This window comes from Terrapene carolina, unplaced genomic scaffold (assembly GCF_002925995.2).
Source record: "Terrapene carolina triunguis isolate 2854851 unplaced genomic scaffold, T_m_triunguis-2.0 Scaffold558, whole genome shotgun sequence".
NCBI lineage: Eukaryota > Metazoa > Chordata > Testudines > Emydidae > Terrapene > Terrapene triunguis.
The window spans coordinates 8,380,609-8,405,758 of record NW_020664909.1 but is presented as its reverse complement, the minus strand read 5'-3'; the positions used below and the strand labels follow the sequence as shown (position 1 = coordinate 8,405,758).

General features: G+C 44.7%; 1 protein-coding gene across 2 annotated transcripts in view; it reads right to left on the bottom strand.

Moving 5' to 3' along the window:
- Positions 1-25,150, bottom strand: part of LOC112122296 (OX-2 membrane glycoprotein-like) — a 44,558-nt gene that overhangs the window by 1,614 nt on the left and 17,794 nt on the right. For both annotated transcript variants that reach the window (XM_026659024.2, XM_026659025.1), the window contains one exon: positions 19,165-19,275. In XM_026659024.2, coding sequence (XP_026514809.1) covers positions 19,165-19,275 — 111 coding nt within the window. The remainder of the gene's footprint in view (positions 1-19,164; positions 19,276-25,150) is intronic.

Sequence of the window (25,150 nt, the reverse complement as noted above, 5' to 3'; positions counted from 1 at the left end):
GAGCCCCCCCTGCGGCAGCTCCCAGCCCTGCGGTGCCCCCCCGCGGCAGCTCCCCACCCCCTCTCCGCCCGGGGAGCCCCCCCACGGCAGCTCCCTGCGCCGCCCTATGGCAGCCCCTCTGCCACTTGGTGCCCTAGGCGGCTGCCTAGTTCGCCTAGTGGTTGCACCGGCCCTGTTTCTGGAGATTCATAACGGTGGTGATGGTAGGGTTGCTGGTTTAACTTGATGGAGCATTTCACCTGTACAATAGATCAGTGAATCAAATGCACCTCAGGTCAGTAGTGGGTAGTTACCAGTGGTAGTTACCAACTGATGGCTCTCCAGGAGCATGAATAAAAATTAGAATAAAAATAAAATAAAATAAAACAAAACATATTTTTAAAATTTAAATCAGTTTTCTTTTTGAAAACAAACATGTTTAAAATTAAATTTGAATTTATGATAGGCTATGTTAAGGCTTGTAACAAGGCCAGCTGCCTCCTGAGTGCCCCCTCATGGCTGGAGGTCATTCTGCAACACCCCACCACTGTTTCTCCTCTCTTTGAGGCCCCTTAAGAACAGCACATGGGTTTCTCTGAGTTACCACCAACCATGCCCGCTTTAATTGAAACAGTTCACAACAATCAGAGTCCCAAAATGACATTCATCAACCGAACAGAAAAGTTTATACTTAGCTGTGGCATGTTCTATCACCACCAGAGCTCTTCTTCTGTCCCAATCTGTTCTCCCCTCCCTGCTCAGCCTTCCGGTTCTGGCCTCCAAGCCCAGATCCAATCAGGGTTTCCCACAGAAGGCTCCTAACTCCCCTGACGTCAGGCATTTCCTGCAGACCCTTTCACTTCCTGCAGTTTCCTGATCCCCCACCCCCAAGAGCTTTTTATGGGGAAATCACATGATTTCTCAGCTGTGGCTCATTCAGTAATCAGAGTGTGCTCACCCCAGACCCTCCAGCCCATAACAGGCAAGCCACACCTTACAAGGCTGAAACATACTAGAATCTACTAAAATAATTAAAAAAATATATATGCTGAACCAATGAGCCCTCCTTATATACCGTGAGGACTGAGTCCAAGATTTTGTTTTATATATAGAATCAATTTAGGGGGCAAAACATCTTTAACAAACTTTTGAACGCCAGCTGTATAAATATGGCACAACATGCCATGTACTGCATTAAGTTTTTATATTATTTTCAGTCTTTAGAACGGAGTGAACTCTGGTAATTTACTTATTTCCAGTTGTTAGTAGTTTCAACCTGTTGTGCACAAAAGATCTGCAGAAACACTTTTAGTTTCACTTTTTTTCTTATGTAATCTACACACTTAAAGTAGTTTTATTTAACTAATTAAAACAATTTTTAAATGCTGACTGATTTGTGCATTTTTTAATTCAATTCCAATTTCCATCCAAAAGCAGCTTGATAGAAATCATGGGTAAAAAGTTACCTGATAAATAAGAAACACATTTTCTAACAATGAAAAAAATGGAGTAATTAAGAATCAAAATATAGAAAGAATAGTCAGATTCTTAATTTCTGAAGGATGGCTTACATAGATGGTTAAATCAATGTGCAGGCACCTTACAAATTTTTGCCCTGCCAGAATCCGGCAAAGTCTCTCCACTCCACTCACCATTCTCACAGGAGGGGAGAGGATGCAAAGAGCCCATCAGCTCAGCGAGGCTCCACTCCCTCCTCCCCTCCTGTGAGCAACACAGACAGAACTGTGCCTCTGCTCCTTGCCCTCCCCCTGCCGCCTCCAACCTGGGAAGAGATAGAGGGGGGTGAAGAGCCACTGGAGCTGCGCCCCTCACCCTGGAAAGGGGAGAGGGAACCCCTTTGCTGTTGGCCTACATCTGGAAGAATTAGGGTCAAGAACCCTAGGTGCGACTGAAGTGAGGCTGGGATGAACTGATGGGGAATGTGGGCTGGGTGCGGACTGAACTTTTGGAGGGGGCTGGGGCACAGGATTAATTGCTGGGCAGGTGAAGGGTCAAAATCCATGTGCTGCTTATATAACATACTGGTATATGGATTGTGTCAGCTCTTTTACAGGCCCCAAAAGTCCAGAGTTTGGTCAAGAGACCAGAGGTCTAGCAAATAGTGATTAGCTAAGAGAAAGCAGAATAAACAAAAGATAACCTTGCTCTTGCTAAGATAAGCCTGGTCAGCAAAATTGCCAGATGTTGGAGCAATAATTGTGTCTTATTCAAAGTTGCAAAAACAGAACAAAGAAGCCCTGTTTCTGTTGTGTTTGTTTCTTCTGTAGGGAAATGTTCTTCCCACACGCCAACCTTGAGTTTATGAAAGGTTCAAGCATGTCAGCATAAGATATGGCCTCCTCCCACCTCCCTTTCCCAGGGACCAATGCCTGCCTTAAAATTAGCAACTTGAAAGACAATCTTTATTGCCATATACTTTCACTGTTTCTTTGCTTTAACCCCTAGGTATGTACCAGTTGGACAATCAGAGGAGCCACTTCATTCCTATGAACCCCAAATCAGAATTCAACGTATATATATTTTATACTAATACATTTTATTAAAGTACTAATTAAATGTTAACCTGAAACCATGGGCGGAGACATTATGTAACCTTTGACTATTGGCTACTGTTTTGTTCGGAGTTATGAATATTTCAGAGTTACAAACAACATCCATTCCTGAGGTGTTCATAACTTTGAAGTTCTACTGTATTTTCCAAGGTGGCAGAATATCCCAGTCAGAATGTCTCATTGCCACTAGAGTCCTGACCCTGGAGTCTTGTTTTAGAATTGCCGTTGTTTAGTCTGGTGTGGCTTTCTTGTAAAGGGGAGAGTATTTTGATTGTGGACAGATGAATATTCTGCAATTCCAGAAATACATTTTGCCACAGTCAGTTGTTCTGGCTCCATGTGGAAAATAATCTTACAAACAACAAAGAAAGCCATGACAACAATCCTCACAGTGACGTATGGTGTAATTAAGTTAGTCAAATCCGCCCCGCCCCGCCCCGCCCTGTCCAAAGATAAACATTGAACAACACAAAAGTAAGAGTATTTGTGGACTGTTCTTGGTTTAATAATACACTATATCCATACTGCTCTCTACTTGTACTTTAGAGTTATTTTTAAAAGAAGAATTACGAATGCAGGATTACTCATGCATCTGCCAGTATCAGCTAGTAGCCCTCTGTCTGTCTGCATCATACAAGGAAAGGTTTGCAGCCATTCTTTCAGTGCATTCATTCATAATTTTATATGGCTTCTCTCCCATGTCCAAAATCTGAAAAAAAATCAGTTCTGAAATGCCACTGTGATGCATTACGTGAGTTGCAGTTTGGTTCCCTCCTGCTTCTGTTTTCTTGGATGGGCCAGGCTCCCCAACTGGCCTTCATTTCCCATGATGCATTGGAGCCATGCAACTGCATGAAGCACTGCCTCCCTTTACTAAGAGGAGAGACTGTGGTGCCTAATGGGAAATGTAGTCCAGTCAGGGAACCAAGCCTGTAGAGAGAACGGGAGCATGAAACACCTGAACGACAATTTCTATGAGACTTGAGGTTGGCAAATTAAATATTTTGTTTTTTGGCCAGAACATTTCAGTTTTCAGTTTTCACTGAAAACTCTAAATTTTCCATTGAAAGAACCCTCCATTTTCTGACCATCTGTATGTCTCAGTAACTTGCTCCTGATTTTTGTCTGTACATGAGAGAGAATATGTATGAGCACTGAATATCATTCAAAAGCTGCAGTTCTCAAATTGTGGAGCCTTGGCTGGTGGACCACAGCATTCAACTTTTTGATAAATACACACCTGTAGTATTAGAAGAGGAATGATCTGCAGAATGAGAGAGCTGGAAAACCTCAGGCTATGTTACTTATGACAATTTGAAACATCTTGCTCAATTTCTCTCTCTGTGAGTAGCACAGATAGGATAAAAATTACAAGGCTATAAAGTCTCATGTCATTTCAGGACATAAACTGATCAGCAGCTGGAGTTAAGAGGATTTCTCCCCTCCTCCCCAATGTTACACTGTGGATTTTTAACACCTCTCTCTGGAGAATCCAGCACTGACCACTCTCAGTGACAGGATAGTACAAAAGATGGCTGAAAAATTGTCAATGGAACAGTTTTCTGACGGAAAAGGTCAAATCATATAGCTAGTAAATGCAGCTCAGAAATTTAGAGAGAAGATAATGGGAAGTGATCACTTCCCTACGCTTACTGAGTGCCAAGGCTGAGAAAATATTGAAATTACCAAAGAGTCCTAGCTGGAATTTTCTAAAAACTGACCAGGACCTTTCCTAGAGTAAATGTGATAAATATTTATGTATCAGAGGGGTAGCCGTGTTAGTCTGAATCTTACCCACGAAAGCTTATGCTCCCAATGCTTCTGTTAGTCTTAAAGGTGCCACAGGACACTCTGTTGCTTTTTAAATATTTATGTAGTAACTGTACAGGTGACAACCTAGGATAATTCTATAACAATGTAATAAAAGGAATTACAGCAGCAGTTGATCGGTCCATCTACAAAACATCAAATTGCCCTAGACCTGGGGTAGTCAATAGTCAGATGGGGGCCAAATCCGGACCACCAGACACTTTTGAATGGACCACATTTCCTTTTAATCAGTGTTGTTATTTCTATATTATTTTCTCTGGAGTTTGGACCAAGAAATTTGGATGTTGACAAAAAATAATTGATTACCCCTGCCCTAGACTTAGAAATCTGGTTCCCTGGTGGAATGAGGATTGCAAATTATCAGTCAAGTAAAGACATAAGGCATGCAAGTAGAGTGACCAGACAGCAAATGTGAAAAATCGGGACAGGGGGTGGGGGGTAATAGGAGCCTATATAAGAAAAAGACCCAAAAATCAAGACTGTCCCTATAAAATTGGGACATCTGGTCACCCTACATGCAAGCAAGCAAAACACACAATGAATAGTGAAGACGTAATGAATACAAAAGATGTAAGGTGGTGGCACAAAGGATTATCAAAAAGACAAAAAAAGAAAGTTGGAGAAATTTCTGTGGGAAATGGAATAAAGATTTAAAGCTTTCAGAAATTGATGGATGGGATTTGAAGTAAAAGTAAATGTATACTTGGTCTTATTGTAAACAACGAAACTGAGGTCTCCAGCCTAGGAAAGGCAGACATTTTAGCAAAAGAATTCCAAAAGGTCAGTAGTGATATGAATCAAAGCAATAAGTTTCATAAGAAAAAAAGGAGGAAAACTGTGAACAATTAAATGGCTGGAGAGAATATACTGATGATGTGTTAAACAAAAATTTTAGTATGCAGTATTGCAGCAATTAGAAAAAGGGAAAAATACAGCTCCCAGTAGAGATAAGATAAAGTAATGAAATGCTCCAACACTTGTCAGAAGGGAGTCTAAAGATTCTATTGCATTCTATAATAATATATGGAAAAAGAATTGCTGCCAATAGAATGGAAACAAGCATTGGTAATACCAATTAGGAAACCAGGTGAGGTACATACAACACCTGAGGCCTATAGCCTATTGCCCTCACATCATGTGTGGGGAAAATCATGGAAAAAAATATACATGTAAGACGAGTGGTATTCTTGGAGAAAAATGATATTATAACTGAGGTACAAAGAGGTTTCAGTAAAGGAAGATGTGCAGTTGACCATATAGTAAGATTAGAAATAAAGGACGAAAATAAGCATAAGGACTAAGAACTTTAGGATAACAGTCTTCTTGGACACTGAAAAAGCATATGACATGCTATGGCTAAAAGGCCTCCTATAAACTAGCCAAAATTGAAATAAAAAGAGAAAAAAATTGGTGGATACAGGACTTTTTAAGTGACAGAACTATACAAGTCAAAGTGGGGACAGCTTTATAAAAAATCTACAAGCTTCCAAATGGAACTCTACAAGAGACTATTATTAGCTCTACTTTGTATTCCATTATGATAAATGACCTCCCAAAAACTGTGCAGATGGAAATAGGTGTTTCCCTTTTTGCACATGTCTATGTTTTATGCTTAGATCCTATAACACAAAGTAGCTAAGGAAAAAGCAAATGAGGATCGGCGGGTAGTGATTGATTTATCGGGGGTCGATTTATCGTGTCTAGTGTAGATGCAATAAAATCTATCTGGAGTCAACGGGGAGCGCGATCGGGGAACTCCAGCTTGTGAGAGGCAGAAACAGAGTCGACAGGGGAGCGGCAGCGGTTGACTCGCTGCCGTCCTCACGGCCAGGTAAGTTGACCTAAGTTACGCCGACTTCAGCTACGCTATTTGCGTAGCTGAAGTTGCGTATCTTAGTTTGACACCCCCCCCCCCCGCTAGTGTAGACCTGGGCTCAGAAACTTGGAACTGCTCCGGGCCCAAGCTCTGTGATTGGCATGTTGTGCAATGACACCCACCACTGCAGATACCCACTGGAGACGCACCTATAAATCTAAGGATGGAACTATTAGCTCTAAGCTTTTGGGCAAAGGTAAAAGGGAACCATGAAAACAGAAGTGCACAACAGATTTATGAGAATTGCTGGGAGCTTAGTAGACAAAATTATATGGATTGCCACCGATTTCCTCAGACTATCAGGAGATATGTAAAAAAGAAAAATTGAGAGAACTAAAAATTTTTAGTCATGGGAGATCAAATTACAGCTGGAAAGTTATCCCCCCATTAGTGGTTTTGGAATTGTATGAAAAAACTGCGGGAAGAAAAACCCTCACACATTATGGGCAATGAAATTTCTGAATTTATGAAACATGTGGTCAGCTTTGCCAAGTCCATACAGATGGATCAAAAGATAATAGAACAGAGAGTGGGAACAGCCTTCTATGTTCCCAGTCTTGGAATCCAGAAATCTAAAAGGTTATCAAATTATGTGACCGTTTTGACGGCTGAACTAATGGGAATAATGTTGGCACTAATCTGCATAAGAGATGTGCAACCAGCTGCATGTTTAATTTTATCTTATTCCTTGTCAGGCATTATGACAATCAGAACAGGGACTTTGGAAAGCAGACATGACATAATAAGTGAAATAATGTTCCTAACATCAGAAATGATGCAAAGAAGTATCTGTGTAACAGTTGCATGGCACATATTGGAATATCTGGATTTGAGAGGGCTGACAGAGCAGCAAAACAAGCTTGAAAAATGAGAAGGTAGATATTGAGATACCATTAAGTAGACAAGAATGTACAAGAACAGTCATGAAGGAGCTTGCAAAGGAATGGCAAGAGCTATGGACTAAGGAAACAAAAGGATGAAGAATGATGTATGCTCAAAAATCAAAGATAATACTATACTCCACATTCATCATAGAAAAAAGTGAAGTAGTTATTTTGAGAGTGTTAGCAGGTCTTTGTGCCTTAAATGATACATTAAACTTATTAAAAAGACATACAGATGGGTTAGGTAAAGCATGCAAAACCATGCATGTTTTGATAATCCTCTATGGCATTGTGGACAATAGTCTACGGAAAGAAAGGTTCTTTATAAAAAAAAGAGCTGGCTAGGAATCAAATCTTTTTCTCTACAGAGACTAGGGAAAATGTCAGGTAAATGGAACAACAAACAGCAAAGCAGCCTTGCTGTGTTTCCTTAAGGATGTTAGACTGAGTGAAAGGATATTTTTTTTTAAAAATGGCTAAAAATGAATTTAAAAAAGTGGCAGTCATAACCTCACATGATGAGGCTGCTGCATCAAAACACAAGACAAAGACAAAGTTAGGGGCTGGCTGTGGAGGAGAGCAGTTGAGCTGGGTTGTGGCTGGAGAGCTGAGCCCCAGGAGTGGCACTAACTCCTGGGTGGAGCCTCTGGAATGAGGGAGGCAGTCCTGGGGCTGGTGCTCTATAACAGAAACTGGGAGCTGAAGAGGAGCCCAAGAGGGATGGAAAGCCTGGAGAGGGATGAACGATACTACTGTAGTGTTTAATTTTGTTTGTAGTTCCGAGCTCTACTGAAAGGCACAGGGATAAGTTCTGGGATCTGCTGTTCTGCAGAAGAAGAGTGTGATTCTGTTAAGTTCTGTTTGATTTTAGAAGGACTTCGCTGCAGACCCAAGGGGAGCTGGGTAAAGGAACTTTGAAGAGGTCAGCCAGCTTACAGCAGGACTTAGATACCCTGGAAGGGGACTGAACTTTAAGTGTGGCCTGTGCAGATGGTCTGCGGAACCAGGTTGGCTGACAAACGGAGCACTAGAACGGCAAGAGTTCCTACAATGCTGCCTGCATCCTAACCCAAGGGGGAGCTCTGGTGGAGAGTGTGCCTCATGACAATGCTGTTTCATTGAAGCTGAAACATTTTGCAGAGACACATCTGGTTCAATGAAGTTTTGTTGGGAAGATATTTTGAGAGACATGCACACCACCTCTTTGGCACTCTGCAGCCTGGAAGCTAGGGCACTGGCCTGGGATGTGGTAGACCCCGCTTTAAGTCCCGGCTCTGCCTGGTTCAGAGTGAACTGCAATGGAAAATTCTCATCTGAATGAGACAGAGTAACTTGAACTTGGTTCTCCTGCATCCCAGGTCAGTGCCCTGTCCTCCAGGACAAATGGAAAGCCACTTGGGGAGCTCAGGTTTCAATCCTAGACAGGTAAATAGGTAGGTAGGTAGAGAGAGAGACACACACACACACACTTCTGTTTTCACAAAAAACATTTGAAATGCTTTGTCCATGTGAAACAAAAACAAATTTTAAAACCTTGCAAGTTGCTGTGAAACAGAATTGTCCTCCAGTCAGCTCTACCTGAGGGTACTGATGAGACACTAGCTTTTTCTGGCCTAACCTGTGGTCTCTTAGCTCCTTGTTTCTCTTCCATGCAAGTGGGATCAAAGTGACATATGTACAATTTGTTCTCCGTTTCAGCAGGGTCTGGCAATATAAACTGCCCACGCAGGATGTTGTGTCTCTCCTTACTAACCTGCTCTGGCCAGCACTTGTAGAAGTATTAACAGATTGCAAAGGCAGCCAAGAGAACATCAGTGTCTGCAACACCAAGTCCAGAGGTAACAGTTTTTGGTGGGAGTAAACGAAGAAGAAATGAGGGGAAAGGCTGGAGTGAAATCTGAAGGGGAGGGCTCCTTACAAAACTGCGTTCACTTTGAAATATGATTATAGTCTGAACATAAAAGATTACTGTGGGTGGTTCCATAGTTCTTCTTGACATTATATGAGCTCAAACTTGCTCTCTTAACTAAACAGAGCAATGATTCCCCCACCACCCACCCTCCCAAATGGCCTGTGCTGCAAACAGCCTGATATTTCAAAAAAATCTCCCAGTGTCATTTCTGCCTGTCCCACCATCAGTAGCAATACAGATTCTGCAATCAGGACTTAGCTGACACGTCTCTTGATGATAGAAGAGGCTAAACAGAATCCTGCTCATGCGCCCTCTGCAGTATTGGCTCTGTAGTTTCCTCAGGAAGTCAGTGGTGTCTCGAAGATAGCTGGGAGTGCTGGTAGCGTAGGGTCTATCTCGGGGCCTCTCCTTTTGTCCCTCCAGACCCACGAACATGATACAGTTCTGCAGTGACCTAGAATCCTACTTTCGACGTCTCCGACTCAAAGAATATTTCCAACATACCTCTGAACAGCATACTAACCCACAGAATCCCCCCTACCAGCACTACAAAAAAAAAAAAGGATTCTGCGTGGACTCCTCCGGACGGTCGAAACAACAGACTGGATTTCTACATAGATTGCTTCCGTCAACGTGCAAAGGCTGAAATTGTGGAAAAGCAACATCACTTGCCCCATAACCTCAGCCATGCTGAACACAACGCCATCTACAGCCTCAGAAACAACCCTGACATCATAATCAAAAAGGCTGACAAAGGAGGTGCTGTCGTCATCATGAATAAATTGGAATATGACCAAGAGGTTGCTAGACAGCTGTCTAACACCACATTCTACAGGCCATTATCCTCTGATCCCACTGAGGATTACCTAAAGAAACTACACCATCTGCTAAAAAAACTCCCTGACAAAGCACAGGAACAAATCTGTACAGACACATGCCTAGAACCCCGACCAGGGGTATTCTATTTGCTACCCAAGATCCATAAACCTGGAAATCCTGGATGCCCCATCATCTCAGGCATTGGCACCCTAACATCAGGCTTGTCTGGTTATGTGGACTCTCTCCTCAGACCCTACACTACCAGCACTCCCAGCTATCTTCGAGACACCACTGACTTCCTGAGGAAACTACAATCCATCGGTGATCTTCCAGAAAAAACCATCCTGGCCACTATGGACGTAGAAGCCCTCTACACCAATATTCCACACAAAGATGGACTACAAGCTATCAGGAACAGTATCCCCGATAATGTCACAGCTAACCTGGTGGCTGAACTTTGTGACTTTGTCCTCACCCACAACTATTTCACATTTGGGGACAATATATACCTTCAAGTCAGCGGCACTGCTATGGGTACCCGCATAGCCCCACAGTATGCCAACATTTTTATGGCTGACTTAGAACGACGCTTCCTTAGCTCTCGTCCCCTAACGCCCCTACTCTACTTGCGCTACATTGATGACATCTTCATCATCTGGACCCATGGAAAAGAAGCCCTTGAGGAATTCCACCATGATTTCAATAATTTCCATCCTACCATCAACCTCAGCCTAGATCAATCCACACAAGCGGTCCATTTCCTGGACACTACTGTGCTAATAAGCGATGGTCACATAAATACCACCCTATACCGGAAACCTACTGACCGCTACACTTACCTACATGCCTCCAGCTTCCATCCAGGACACACCACACGATCCATTGTCTACAGCCAAGCTCTAAGATATAACCGCATTTGCTCCAATCCCTCAGATAGAGACAAGCACCTACAAGATCTCTATCAAGCATTCTTAAAACTACAATACCCACCTGCTGAAGTGAAAAAACAGATTGACAGAGCCAGACGAGTACCCAGAAGTCACCTCCTACAAGACAGGCCCAACAAAGAAAATAAGAGAACACCACTAGCTGTCACCTTCAGCCCCCAACTAAAACCTCTCCAGTGCATCATCAGAGATCTACAACCTATCCTGAAAGATGATCCTTTACTCTCACAGATCTTGGGAGACAGACCTGTCCTCGCTTACAGACAACCCCCCAACCTAAAGCAAATACTCACCAGCAACCACACATCACTGAACAAAAACACTGACCCAGGAACCTATCCTTGTAACAAAGCCCGATGCCAACTCTGTCCACATATCTATTCAAGTGACATCATCATAGGGCCTAATCACATCAGCCATACCATAAGGGGCTCGTTCACCTGCACATCTACCAACGTGATATATGCCATCATGTGCCAGCAATGCCCCTCTGCCATATACATTGGCCAAACCGGACAGTCTCTACGCAAAAGAATTAATGGACACAAATCTGACATCAGGAATCATAATACTCAAAAACCAGTGGGAGAACACTTTAACCTGTCTGGCCATTCAATGACAGACCTGCGGGTGGCTATCTTACAACAGAAAAACTTCAAAAACAGACTCCAACGAGAGACTGCTGAGCTGGAATTGATATGCAAACTAGATACAATCAACTCAGGATTGAATAAGGACTGGGAATGGCCGAGCCATTACAAACATTGAATCTATCTCCCCATGTAAGTATTCTCACACTTCTTATCAAACTGTCTGTACTGAGCTATCTTGATTATCACTTCAAAAGTTTTTTTCTCTTACTTAATTGGCCTCTCAGAGTTGGTAAGACAACTCCCACCTGTTCATGCTCTCTGTATGTGTGTATATATAGCTCCTCAATATATGTTTCACTCTATATGCATCCGAAGAAGTGGGCTGTAGCCCACGAAAGCTTATGCTCTAATAAATTTGTTAGTCTCTAAGGTGCCACAAGTACTCCTGTTCATCTTGTATGACTGACCCTCCAACTCAAATGGGAATTAATTTAAGAAATTGTCTACCAAATAACTCTTGGGGGGAAAAAATGATACACAAGACAAAGAGTCTCTCAGCAGTTATCGGTAAATAGATAAAAACAAGTAGAAAACCAGATGCTGGAAAGTGAAAAAGAGTGATTAGAGTGAGCGAGTTTTGGAGATTATTTTGCAGCATAAACTAAACAGTGAGGCCTTCAACTAATCTGATGTTTATTAAAAGGATGGGAAACACATGTTTCCTCACTTTGTTCCTCACAGCAACGAATACTACAGGAGGATTTACAATGACTTTAGACAAAGTACTGTTGTGCAGAGGACTTTACTCTAACTTTTCCGAACTAACAAAAGTACAACTCAACGTGTTATATAAAATTGTTTGTATGTAAAGAAAAGTGAGAAATTAATAGACTGGCCTAGACTGGACTGAGTAAGTTAAAAGAACTGAGGTAAAGGGTCCTTCCAGCCTTCTGGTAACGTCACATACTGGCATAACAATGAACTGACAGATTTTAGAAATGGGAGGAAATGTGTACATTTGAAACCATCAAAATGTACTTTGATTGGTTAATGTTATTGGGATGAAGTTGCCGACAAACACTGGAGTATGTGACTCTGTGCTTCTCTGTCTTCCACTCTTTTACCCCAAACTCCAACAGTGAGCTTCTGGCACACACAAGCCTCTTCTGGGCTAGCAGCATAAAAAGTATTCTGTTATTTCTGTCAGGACACAACATGACAACACAGTAGTGCAAACATGGTGAGTGTGTAAAGGGAGGTCTGTCAAACCAAATTTTCACAGAGTCGAGCAAACATTTGGGTGAAGAGAGTGATATTCACCTCAGGAGAGCGCTAAGCTCCAGCTGATGATAACTATTTCAGAAGCCATATTTGCAAAGCTCACTTGCAGGCCTTTGCATTTCAAGCAGTGTCTCCAGAGACAAGTGCAAGTTGTCCATATACCCAAATCTTGGACTATTCAAAAGCAATTGCATTCTGCTCTCAGCCTCTCTCTGGGTGCGTTTTTCACCATCCACTTCACCACTGTTGTAAGAGGACACAACTCTGCTAGTTTCAGTGGAGTTGCACTAATTTATGCAATTGGGATATTTTGACCTAAAGATTCATTCTGATATATTTTTATTGGAAAAAATATAATCTTATGTTTGTTTCATCAAATCTTTTTTTCAAGAAGGAAAAATATTTTGGCTGCTTAGTGTTGTTTGCGTGGAGGAGGATATTTCTCTTTCCTTGCCAGGCAGATTTTTTTTTCCCTGGGAAAAAGTCAACTTCCCAATTCTACAGCTTGCCCATCAAATCTTTTCAGAAACTACATCTTCTCTTCTATTTGTTTATAAATTCATTTATAGTAATTAACTATACACTTTTGCATTGATTCAGATGTTGTTAGAATTAGCTACATTACAAACTGGGGCTGGGCTCTTACATTTTATAGCAACATAAGGAATGCATACCTTTCTGTAATTTTAAATATTCAGGAGCTAATAAAAATGCCTACATATAAGGTATGGGTTGAGAGGAGCAAGTGTGTATGGGGGGTGGGGGGGGGGGATGGAAACAATGAGACCTTGAAACCAGGCAGCTTGACCAAGTATTAGGCCTGGGAAATTAGGCGAGGCAGTGGGATTGCGCACAGTGGGGAGGCCTGGTCTCCCAGTGCTGGAGCCTACCTCTTCTCCTGCCAACCACTGCCCCTCCTGCACACTTGAAAAGGGGAGAAAAGCAAGGTTAAATAGGATCTGTGCTCTGACAAACTCTGTGCTCTGCCTTAGTTTAAGGTTTCAGAGTAGCAGCCGTGTTAGTCTGTATCCGCAAAAAGAACAGGAGTACTTGTGGCACCTTGAAGACTAACACATTTATTTGAGCATAAGCTTTCATGGGCTACAGCCCACTTCATTAGATGCATAGAATGGAACATATAGTAAGAAGATATATATACATACATACAGAGAACATGAAAAGGTGGAAGTTGCCATACCAATTCTAAGCCCTGGTCTACACTACGAGTTTAGGTTGAATTTAGCAGCGTTAGATCGATTTAACCCTGCACCCGTTCACACAACGAAGCCATTTTTGTTCACTTAAAGGGCTCTTAAAATCAATTTCTGTACTCCTCCCCAACGAGGGGATTAGTGCTGAAATCGACCCCCCTGGGTCGAATTTGGGGTAGTGTGGACGCAATTTGATGGTATTGGCCTCTGGGAGCTATCCCAGAGTGCTCCATTGTGACCGCTCTGGACAGCACTCTCAACTCAGATGCCCTGGCCAGGTAGACAGGAAAAGCCCCGCGAACTTTTGAATTTCATTTCCTGTTTGGCCAGCGTGGCGAGCTGATCAGCACAGATGACCATGGAGTCCCAGAATTGCAAAAGAGCTCCAGCATGGACCAACTGGGAGGTACTGCATCTGATCGCTGTATGGGGAAATGAATCCGTGCTATCCAAACTCCGTTCCAAAAGACAAAATGCCGGAATATTTGAAAAAATCTCCAAGGGCATGAAGGACAGAGGTTATAACAGGGATCCACAGCAGTGCCGCGTGAAGCCTACCAAAGAACCAGAGAGGCAAACGGCCGCTCCGGGTCAGAGCCCCAGACATACCGCTTCTATGATGAGCTGCATGCCATTCTAGGGGGTGCCTCTACAACTACCCCACCCCTGTGCTTCCCTCCTCTCCCACCCCTCCCAGGCTACGTTGGCACTTATCCCCTCATTTGTGTGACGAATTAATAAAGAAGCATGAATTTGAAACAACAATTACTTTATTGCCTCTGCAAGTGGAGAACAAAGGGGGAGGGGAGGGTGGTTGGCTTACAGGGAAGTAGAATGAACCAAGGGGGCGGGTTTTCATCAAGGAGAAACAAGTAGAACTTTCACACCGTAGCCTGGCCAGTCATGAAACTGAAGGTAATGGCTAGTGGCGTTCTGTTATTTTCTTTGTTGGGCCTGTCCTGTAGTAGGTGACTTCTGGGTCCTCTTCTGGCTCTGTCAATCTGTTTTTTCACTTCAGCGGGTGGGTATTGTAGTTTTAAGAATACTTGATAGAGATCTTGTAGGTGTTTGTCTGTGTCTGAGGGATTGGAGCAAATGCGGTTGTATCTTAGAGCTTGGCTGTAGACAATGGATCGTGTGGTGTGTCCTGGATGGAAGCTGGAGGCACGTAGGTAAGTATAGCGGTGTCATAACTATAAAGGGAAGGGTAACAGTCCTCCTGTGTACAATACTATAAAATCCCTCCTGGCCAGAGACACCAAAATCCTTTTACCTGTAAAGGGTTAAGAAACTCAGGTAACCTGGCTGACACCTGACCCAAAGGACCAATAAGGGGACAAGATACTTTCAAATCTTGGTGGGGGGAAGGCTTTTGTTTGTGCTCTTTGTTTGTGGGGTTGTTCGCTCTTGGAACGAAGAGGGACTGGACATCAATCCATGCTCTCCAAATCTTTCTGAACAAGTCTCTCATATTTCAAACTTGTAAGTAACAGCCAGGCAAGGCGTGTTAGGTTTATCTTTGTTTTCTCAACTTGTAAATGTTCCTTTTTGCTAGAGGGTTTACTTCTGTTTGCTGTAACTTTGAACTTAGGCTAGAGGGGGTTCCTCTGGGCTCTTTGAATCTGATTACCCTGTAAAGTTATTTTCCATCCTGATTTTACAGAGATGATTTTTTAACCTTTCTTTCTTTAATTAAAAGCCCTCTTTTTAAGAACCTGATTGATTTTCCCTTGTTTTAAGATCCAAGGGGATTGGATCTGGACTCACTAGGAATTGGTGGGGGGAAAAGGAGGGGGAATGGTTAATTTCTCCTTGTTTTAAGATCCAAGGGTTTGGATCGGTGTTCACCAGGAAATTGGTGGAGAAGTGTCTCAAGGCTACCCAGGGAAGGGAGTTAGTATTTGGGAGTGGTGGCAGCAAAACCAGATCTAAGCTGGTAATTCAGTTTAGAGGTTTTCATGCAGGTCCCCACCTCTGTACCCTAAAGTTCAGAGTGGGGAAGGAACCTTGACAAGCGGTCAGTAGGTTTCCGGTATAGGGTGGTGTTTATGTGACCATCACTTATTAGCACAGTAGTGTCCAGGAAATGGACCACTTGTGTGGACTGGTCCAGGTTGAGGATGATGGTAGGATGGAAATTGCTGAAATCATGGTGGAATTCCTCAAGGGCTTCTTTTCCATGGGTCCAGATGATGAAGATGTCATCAATGTAGCGCAAGCAGAGTAGGAATGTTAGGGGGCGAGAGCTAAGGAAGCGTTGTTCTAAGTCAGCCATAAAAATGTTGGCATTCTGTGGGGCCATGCGGGTACCCATAGCAGTGCTGCTGACTTGAACGTATATATTGTCCCCAAATGTGAAATAGTTGTGGGTGAGGACAAAGTCACAAAGTTCCGCCACCAGGTTTGCCGTGACATTATTGGGGATACTGTTCCTGATAGCTTGTAGTCCATCTTTGTGTGGACTGTTGGTGTACAGGGCTTCTACATCCGTAGTGGCCAGGATGGTGTTTTCTGGAAGTTCACTGATGGACTGTAGTTTCCTCAGGAAGTCAGTGGTGTCTCGAAGATAGCTGAGAGTGCTGGTGAGGAGAGAGTCCACATAGCCAGACAATCCTCCTGTTAGGGTGCCAATGCCTGAGATGATGGGGTGTCCAGGATTTCCAGGTTTATGGATCTTGGGTAGCAAATAGAATACCCCTGGTTGGGGTTCTAGGCATGTGTCTGTACAGATCTGTTCCTGTGCTTTTTCAGGGAGTTTCTGGAGCAGATGGTGTAGTTTCTTTTGGTAATCCTCAGTGGGATCAGAGGATAATGGCCTGTAGAATGTGGAGTTAGAGAGCTGCCTAGCAGCCTCTTGTTCATATTCCAACTTATTCATGATGACGACAGCACCTCCTTTGTCAGCCATTTTGATTATGATGTCAGAGTTGTTCCTGAGGCTGTTGATGGTGTTGTGTTCAGCACAGCTGAGGTCATGGGGCAAGTGATGCTGCTTTACCACAATTTCAGACCGTGCACGTCGATGGAAGCAATCTATGTAGAAGTCCAGTCCGTTGTTTCGACCTTCAGGAGGAGTCCAAGCAGAATCCTTCTTTTTGTAGTGCTGGTAGGAAGGATTCTGTGGATTAGTATGTTGTTCAGAGGGGTGTTGGAAATATTCTTTGAGTCGGAGACGTCGTAAGTAGTTTAAGTCCTCTCTGATGAGCCATGGGATTCATCAGAGCACAGCTCCTCTCTGGCCCTCCTTCTCCACATCACAATCTCCCTAACCTCTTGTCTGCCACACACAGCATCACTTCCCCCCTCCATTCCCTGTAACACCCAGAAGTGGTAAAGCTTTTGTGTTACCCAAGGAAGAAGGGAATGTTCTGTCTCGCCCTGGTCTGGAGTGGGAGTGTAACGTGAGCAGAGCAGCCAGAAACTTGGCAGTTCTCCTGGTTTTTCTTTGCAGATTTAAATTAGATTATGACTAACAGTGGAATAACTCCTGTGTTTAATCTGAAAAATGTCCGATTTGTGACACGTTATGATAACACCAGGGCATGAGAAGTTTGTGGTGACTATGGGTCTTTAGCCAGAGAGATTCCAAGAAAGTGAGATTTTCAACAAAAGTTTTACAAAAGCAGCATTTAAAAATGTTTCCCCTGGCAAAGTGTGTCCATGTTTTACTGGCGGAGGGGGGAGAAGGAAAATTGAATTTTCCTTTGAAGTATTATTGTGTTTATTTGGGAGATTAAATTAATTGATTAGAGTGTGAAGCAGAGGGAATTTAACCTTAGGAGGGAATGCCCATAGCCACCACAACATAGCACTTGCCTGCACTTATCAAACAGAAATAGGTTTTGCCTGTGAATTCTTTGCACGAGAGATAATGTACAAAACCTGAACAGAACAATGGACGCCAGAATCAGCTCTCACCAAGACTCCCTCTTGTCCATCTTGTTGCAAAGGGCTGGGATTTAGAGAATGATACAGTTTAAATTGGGTAGGGGGGTTTCTTTGTTTTTCATTCTTTATGGGACCATAACAAGATTGTGTGTGTTCTGCATCAGTGAAAAGATGCCACGGACTATATTAGGGCATCTGATCAGTAGTTAAAATCCAACTGGTTTCATTTTTGAAAACTTTCTCCACAGTGAAGTACTCATCCAGATGGTTGTGATTTATGCAGCCAATGTACCGGCAGCAATTATAGAATCACTCAAAGTAAATATTATGGAGTCTTGGTTCCAGGAAAGTTCTTCATGATGATAAGTCAAAATATCAGTGCAAAACAAGCCTCTGAATATTCAGCATGCATGTTTGGTTTGAAAGCATGGAAAAGTTTGACAGTGCATTAACAGATTAATGGGTTTTAAGGCCAGAAACATAATTATCATCAACTAGTCTGACCTCTTCTACAACAAAGTCCTAAGAATTTCTCCCCATGATTCCTAGAGCTCAGTGTGATGCTCCCTCCATGCACAGCTCTCTCCCTTAAGAGGTTCTACCTCTCCCTTCCCCACCCTCCCTGCCTCTTCTGTGCTATTTGCTAACCTGGACTAGAGTTAATTAAGGCCTGTTGACCTGCTACCAATCCCTTGTCAGGTTATCACATGCATGAGGTGACTGGGATGGTCCATTTCTCTCTGAATCAGCTTTAGGGAGCAGCCTTGTAGGCCAGCTCCTCCTTAATCCACCTACAAAGACACTCAGTAACTCTTCCATCCTATCCTACTGCTGTCTCTCTTTAAAATGCAAAAAAGCACTGTGATCAGGTGAGATCCCTTCTTCTGATGGGGTCTGTGAGTGGAGTCACTGTTTACAAATGGGTGAAGAAGTCAGCTGTTTCCTTCCTGAAAATCCTCTGAGGAGACTTTGATTGGACTCCTGTGTGAAACCCTGTAAAGCCAATAGAGACGGGAAGGGTACCTGATCTGCGCAGTCATAACTCTGAAAGTGAGATTCAGACATTATGCTTTGCTGTGACTTTAACCTAACTGCTAATCTGGAGTTAACTGAAATGATATGCAGTAGTGTCTTATCCTCTCCAAAAGAATCTCAGACAAATAGCTTCCAAAATTATAAGAAACTGAAGCAACCTCTAATAAACTTAGAAATAACACTAGCAAATGTACCTGTCTCATATTGTACTACCACATACACCTGAGCAGGCAAAATTTCTCCTGTGCAACTGCCATTTTACAAGTGCTTAATAACACCTGTATGGAATCCACACAATCAATCAGCTATTGGTTTCCACTTGAAAGAGTGACTCACCGCTTTGCTTTTTCCTGCGTCTTCTCCAGCACACCACAGTCAGAACCAACACAACGAACACTACGAGTAGGGCCACTGAGGTCAGCAACCAAGGAACTGAAAACCACCTGCCTGTGGGAAATAAATCAAACAAAGGAACTTCAGATACATGAGGCCTGGTCTACACTATGAGTTTAGGTCGAATTTAGCAGCGTTAAATCAAATTAAGCCTGGACACGTCCACACGACGAAGCCCTTTTTTTCTACTTAAAGGGCCCTTTAAACCGGTTTCTTTACTCCACCTCCGACGAGGGGATTAGCACTGAAACCGGCCTTTCCGGGTCGGATTTGGGGTAGTGTGGACGGAATTCGACGGTATTGGTCTCCGGGAGCTATCCCAGAGTGCTTCATTGTGACCGCTCTGGACAGTACTCTCAACTCAGCTGCACTGACCAGGTAGACAGGAAAAGCCCTGCGAACTTTTGAATTTAATTTCCTGTTTGCCCAGCGTGGAGAGCACAGGTGACCACGCAGAGCTCATCAGCACAGGTAACCCTGATGGAGTCCCAGGATCGCAAAAGAGCTCCATCATGGACCGAACGGGAGGTACGGGATCTGCTCGCCATATGGGGAGATGAATCAGTGCTAGCTGAACTCCGTAGCAGTAAACGAAATGGCAAAATATTAGAAAAAGTCTCAAAGGCCATGAAGGACAGAGGCCATAACAGGGACGCACAGCAGTGCCGCGTGAAAATTAAGGAGCTAAGGCAAGCCTACCACAAAGCCAGAGAGGCAAACGGAAGGTCCGGGGCAGAGCTGCAGACATGCCACTTCTACGTGGAGCTGCATGCCATGCTAGGGGGCAGGGCCGCCTTTAGGAAGTGCGGGGTCCGATTCGAACAGTTTCGACGGGGCCCCGACAGGGATGACTAAAAAAAAACCCACGTAAATAAAACACGTGGGGCTTGTACTCACTGGGCCACGCTCCTAGTCTTTGGTGGCGGGTCCTTCACTCGCTCCGGGTCTTCGGCAGCACTGAAGGACCCGCCGCCAAAGTGCCGCCAAAGAGCCGGAGCGCCGCCGGGTGAGTAAAAATTAAAAAGGCGCCTCTAGACAGGGAAGGGATTCTCTGCCACTTGCCCCCCACTCTGGGCAGCGCTGCCACTGGGCACGGGTCCCTATTAGGCGCAGGGCCCGATTCGGGGGAATTGGTGGAATTGGCCTAAAGCCGACCCTGCTAGGGGGTGCAGCTACCACTACCCCAACCCTGTGCTTTAACTCCATCAATGGAGAATCACGCAACAGGGAAGTGGGTTCGGGGTACGAGGAAGATGATGAAGACGACAATGAAGATAGCTCACAGCAAGGAAGCGGAGAAACCGGTTTCCCCAACAGCCAGGATATGTTTATCACCCTGGACCTGGAACCAGTAACCCCCGAACCTCACCCAAGGTGTGCTCCCAGACCTTGAGGGCACACAAGGGACCTCTGTTGAGGGTACCTTTGTAAATATTACACATGGTTTAAAAGCAAGCGTGTTTAATGATTAATTTGCCCTGGCAATCGCGGCCAGTACAGCTACTGGAAAAGTCTGTTAACATGTATGGGGATGGAGCGGAAATCCTCCAGGGACATCTCCAGAAAGCTCTCCTTCATGTACTCCCAAAGCCTTTGCAAAAGGTTTCTGGGGAGGGCTGCCTTATCCCGTCCGCCATGGTAGGACACTTTACCACGCCAGGCCAGTAGCACGTAGTCTGGAATCATTGCATAACAAAGCATGGCAGCGTATGGTCCCGGTGTTTGCTGGCATGCAGACAACATCCATTCCTTATCTCTCTTTGTTATCCTCAGGAGAGTGATATCATTCACAGTCACCTGGTTGAAATGGGGTGATTTTATTAAGGGGACATTCAGAGGTGCCCGTTCCTGCTCGGCTGAACAGAAATATTCCCCGCTGTTAGCCACGCGGTGGGGGGGAGGGGTGAAGTGATCATCCCAGAGAATTGGGTGTAGGGGGGGAAGGGGGTTAGTTGGGTTTGTGCTGCATGTTAACCCGGAAACCGCAGCCCCTCCTTTTACATTGCAAACCCATTTTAAATGGCCAACCCAATGGGTGCTTGGTATGGGAAATGAGGGCGCTGCAGTTTGAAACCATTCCCACATGTTATGAAGGTTAAAAAAGCCAAAAGACTGTGGCTTACCATGGCTGCCTGCAAGCCGAATTCTGTTGCCTGGCACTGCGTGAGTGATCTCTCACACCAAACCGGCAGGCCCTCAATATAAGAGGAAAAATGCGACCTTGTAATGAAAGCACATGTGCTGTGTAATGTGAACAGCAAAATTTAACGTGAAAGAGTGTACCCATTGTTCTCTAAAATGTGTCTTTTTAAATCACTTCTCCCTTCTCCTCCACCAGCTGCAAATGTTTCTCCTTCGCAGAGGCTAGTGAAGATTAGAAGGAGAAAATGGCGGACTCGGGATGATATGTTCTCGGAGCTCCAGATGTCCTCCCACGCTGACAGAGCACAGCAGAATCCATGGAGGCAGTCAATGTCAGAGTGCAGAAAAGCACAATATGAAAGAGGAGAAGCGGCAGGCTGAATCGCGGGCTGAAGAGAGCAAGTGGTGGGCTGAAGAGAATAGGTGGCATCAGCTTGCTGACAGAAGGCAAGAGTCAATGCTCCGGCTGCTGGAGCATCAAACTGATATGCTCAGCATCAAACTGATATGCGTATGGTTGAGCTGCAGGAAAGGCAGCAGGAGCAGAGATCACCGCTACAGCCCCTGTGTAACCAACAGCCCTCCTCCCCAAGTTCCATAGCCTCCTCACCCAGACACCCAAGAACGTGGTGGGGGGGCCTCCGGCCACCCAGCCACTCCACCCCAGATGATTGCCCAAGCATCAGAAGGCTGGCCTTCAATAAGAGTTAAAGTTTTAAACTGCAGTGTGTCCTTGTACTTCCCTCCTCCCTCACCCCTCCCGGGCTATCTTGGCAGTTATCCCCCTAGTTGTGTGATGAATTAATAAAGAATGCATGAACGTGAAGTAACAATGACTTTATTGCCTCTGCAAGCGGTGCTCGAAGGGGGGTGGGGAGGGTGGTTAGCTTACAGGGAAGTAGAGTGAACCGGGGGCGGGGGGAAGTGTTCATCAAGGAGAAACAAACAGAAGTTTCACACCGTAGCCTGGCCAGTCACAAAACTGGTTTTCAAAGCTTCTCTGATGCGCACCGCGCCCTGCTGTGCTCTTCTAACCGCCCTGGTCTCTGGCTGCACGTAATCAGCAGCCAGGCGATTTGCCTCAACCTCCCACCCCGCCATAAATGTCTCCTCCTTACTCTCACAGATATTGTGGAGCGCACAGCAAGCAGCAATAACAATGGGGATATTGGTTTCGCTGAGGTCTATCCGAGTCAGTAAACTGCGCCAGCGCGCTTTTAAACGTCCAAATGCACATTCTACCACCATTCTGCACTTGCTCAGTCTATAGTTGAACATGTCCTGACTACTGTCCAGGCAGCCTGTGTACAGCTTCATGAGCCATGGCATTAATGGGTAGGCTGGGTCCCCAAGGATCACGATAGGCATTTCAACATCCCCAATGGTTATTTTCTGATCCAGGAAGAAAGTCCCTTCCTCCAGCTTTTGAAACAGACCAGAGTTCCTGAAGACGCGAGCATCATGTACCTTTCCCGGCCATCCCACGTTGATGTTAGTGAAACATCCTTTGTGATCCACCAGGGCTTGCAGCAGCATTGAAAAGTACCCTTTTCGGTTTATGTACTCGGTGGCTTGGTGCTCCGGTGACAAGATAGGGATATGGGTTCCGTCTATCGCCCCACCACAGTTAGGGAATCCCATTGCAGCAAAGCCATCCACTATGACCTGCACGTTTCCCAGAGTCACTACCCTTGATATCAGCAGGTCTTTGATTGCGTTGGCTACTTGGATCACAGCAACCCCCACAGTAGATTTGCCCACTCCAAATTGATTCCCGACTGACCGGTAGCTGTCTGGCGTTGCAAGCTTCCACAGGGCTATTGTCACTCGCTTCTCAACTGTGAGGGCTGCTCTCATCCTGGTATTCTGGTGCTTCAGGGCAGGGGAAAGCAAGTCATAAAGTTCCATGAAAGTGCCCTTACGCATGCTAAAGTTTTGCAGCCACTGGGAATCGTCCCACACCTGCAACACGATGCGGTCCCACCAGTCTGTGCTTGTTTCCCAGGCCCAGAATCGGCATTCCATGGCATGAACCTGCCCCAGTAACACCATGATTTGCACATTGCTGAGGCCCATACTTTGGGAGAGGTCTATGTCCATGTCAATTTCTTCATCACTCTCGTCGCCGTGCTGCAATCGCCTCCTCGCCTGTTTTTGCTTTGGCATGTTCTGGCTCTGCATATACTCCAGGACAATGCGCGTGGTGTTCATAGTCCTCATAATTGCCGCGGTGATCTGAGCGGGCTCCATGATCCCAGTGCTATGGCGTCTGGGCTGAAAAAAGGCGCAAAACCATTGTCTGATGGAGGGAGGGAGGGGCGAGTGATGACATGGCTTACAGGGAATTAAAATCAACAAAGGTGGGTGTGCATCAGGGAGAAACACAAACAACTGTCACACAGAATGGCCCCCCCAAAGATTGAACTCAAAACCCTGGGTTTAGCAGGCCGTTGATTTCACGGAGGGAGGGGGAAGCAAATGAATACAGAACAAATCTGGTCCATCTATCTTTTACATCTTAGACTGGCAGCAGACGGTGCAGCATGACTGATAGCCATCGGCATCTTCTGGGTGCTTGGCAGAAAATGGTGCATTACGACTGCTAGCCATCATCGTCAAGACGGTGCAATAGGACTGCTGGCAGGACTGAGTCTCCAGGAGACAAAACATGTCTGCCCAGGCGCCTCTGACCGAACTCACTGAGGAGTACGACGATGATGGATACCAGTCGTAATACAGTATCTGCTGCCAAAAGGCAAGGAGCTGCTGCTGTATAGCAATGCAGTCCCACATCTGCCAGCACCCAGATAGCCGATGACGGCTACCAGTCATACTGCACCGTCTACTGCCAAAAGGCAATTAGCTGCTGCTGTGTAGCAATGCAGTACCACGTCTGCCGGCACCCAGATGACATATGGTGATGGTGAGCTGAGCTGAGCGGGCTCCATGCTTGCTGTGGTACGTCGTCTGCACAGGTAACCCAGGTAAAAAGGCACAAATCGATTGTCTGCCGTTGCTCTGACGGAGGGGGAGGGGCCTGACGACATGTACCCAGAACCCCCCACGACACTGTTTTTGCATCATCAGGCATTGGGATCTCAACCCAGAATTCCAGCGGGCGGTGGAGACTGCGGGAACTGTGGGATAGCTACCCACAGTGCAATGCTCCGGAAGTCGACACTAGCCTTGGTACTGTGGACACGGTCCGCCGACTTAATGCACTTAGAGCATTTTATGTGGGGACACACACAATCGACTGTATAAAAACGATTTCTATAAAACCGGCTTCTATAAATTCGACCTAATTTCATAGTGTAGACATACCCTGAGAGAGTGTAGAGGGCGTAATGGGTAACTGGGCAATGGTGGGCTCTTTCCAATTTCTATTTAGGTCATCACTAGAGTTCTTCAGAGCAGAAATTGGCTGAGTAAATTTATCTTTGACAACACACTTGTCAAAATACCTGTGGTACCCATCTTCATCACTTATTTTCCCCCTATTCTGTTTCCACATCCTCTGGGAAATCAGAAAACATTTCATCAAGCTAACAAGGTGTAACCAGAATCATTCCCAGCAAAGAAAACTTACTGTCTCTCCATCTCTGTCATGATGATTGGTGGATAAATAAGCAGGGCCTTGTGTATTCAGAAGCCACAATATTTTTTGAAGAATCCTACCCAACAAGTCCCCCTTACTGCAAACTGTATTCCAGATTCCAAGTTTTCATTTATAAAAGAAACATGCATTTCTTATTTAAAATTTCTATTGTAGTTGCAAAGATTAAAT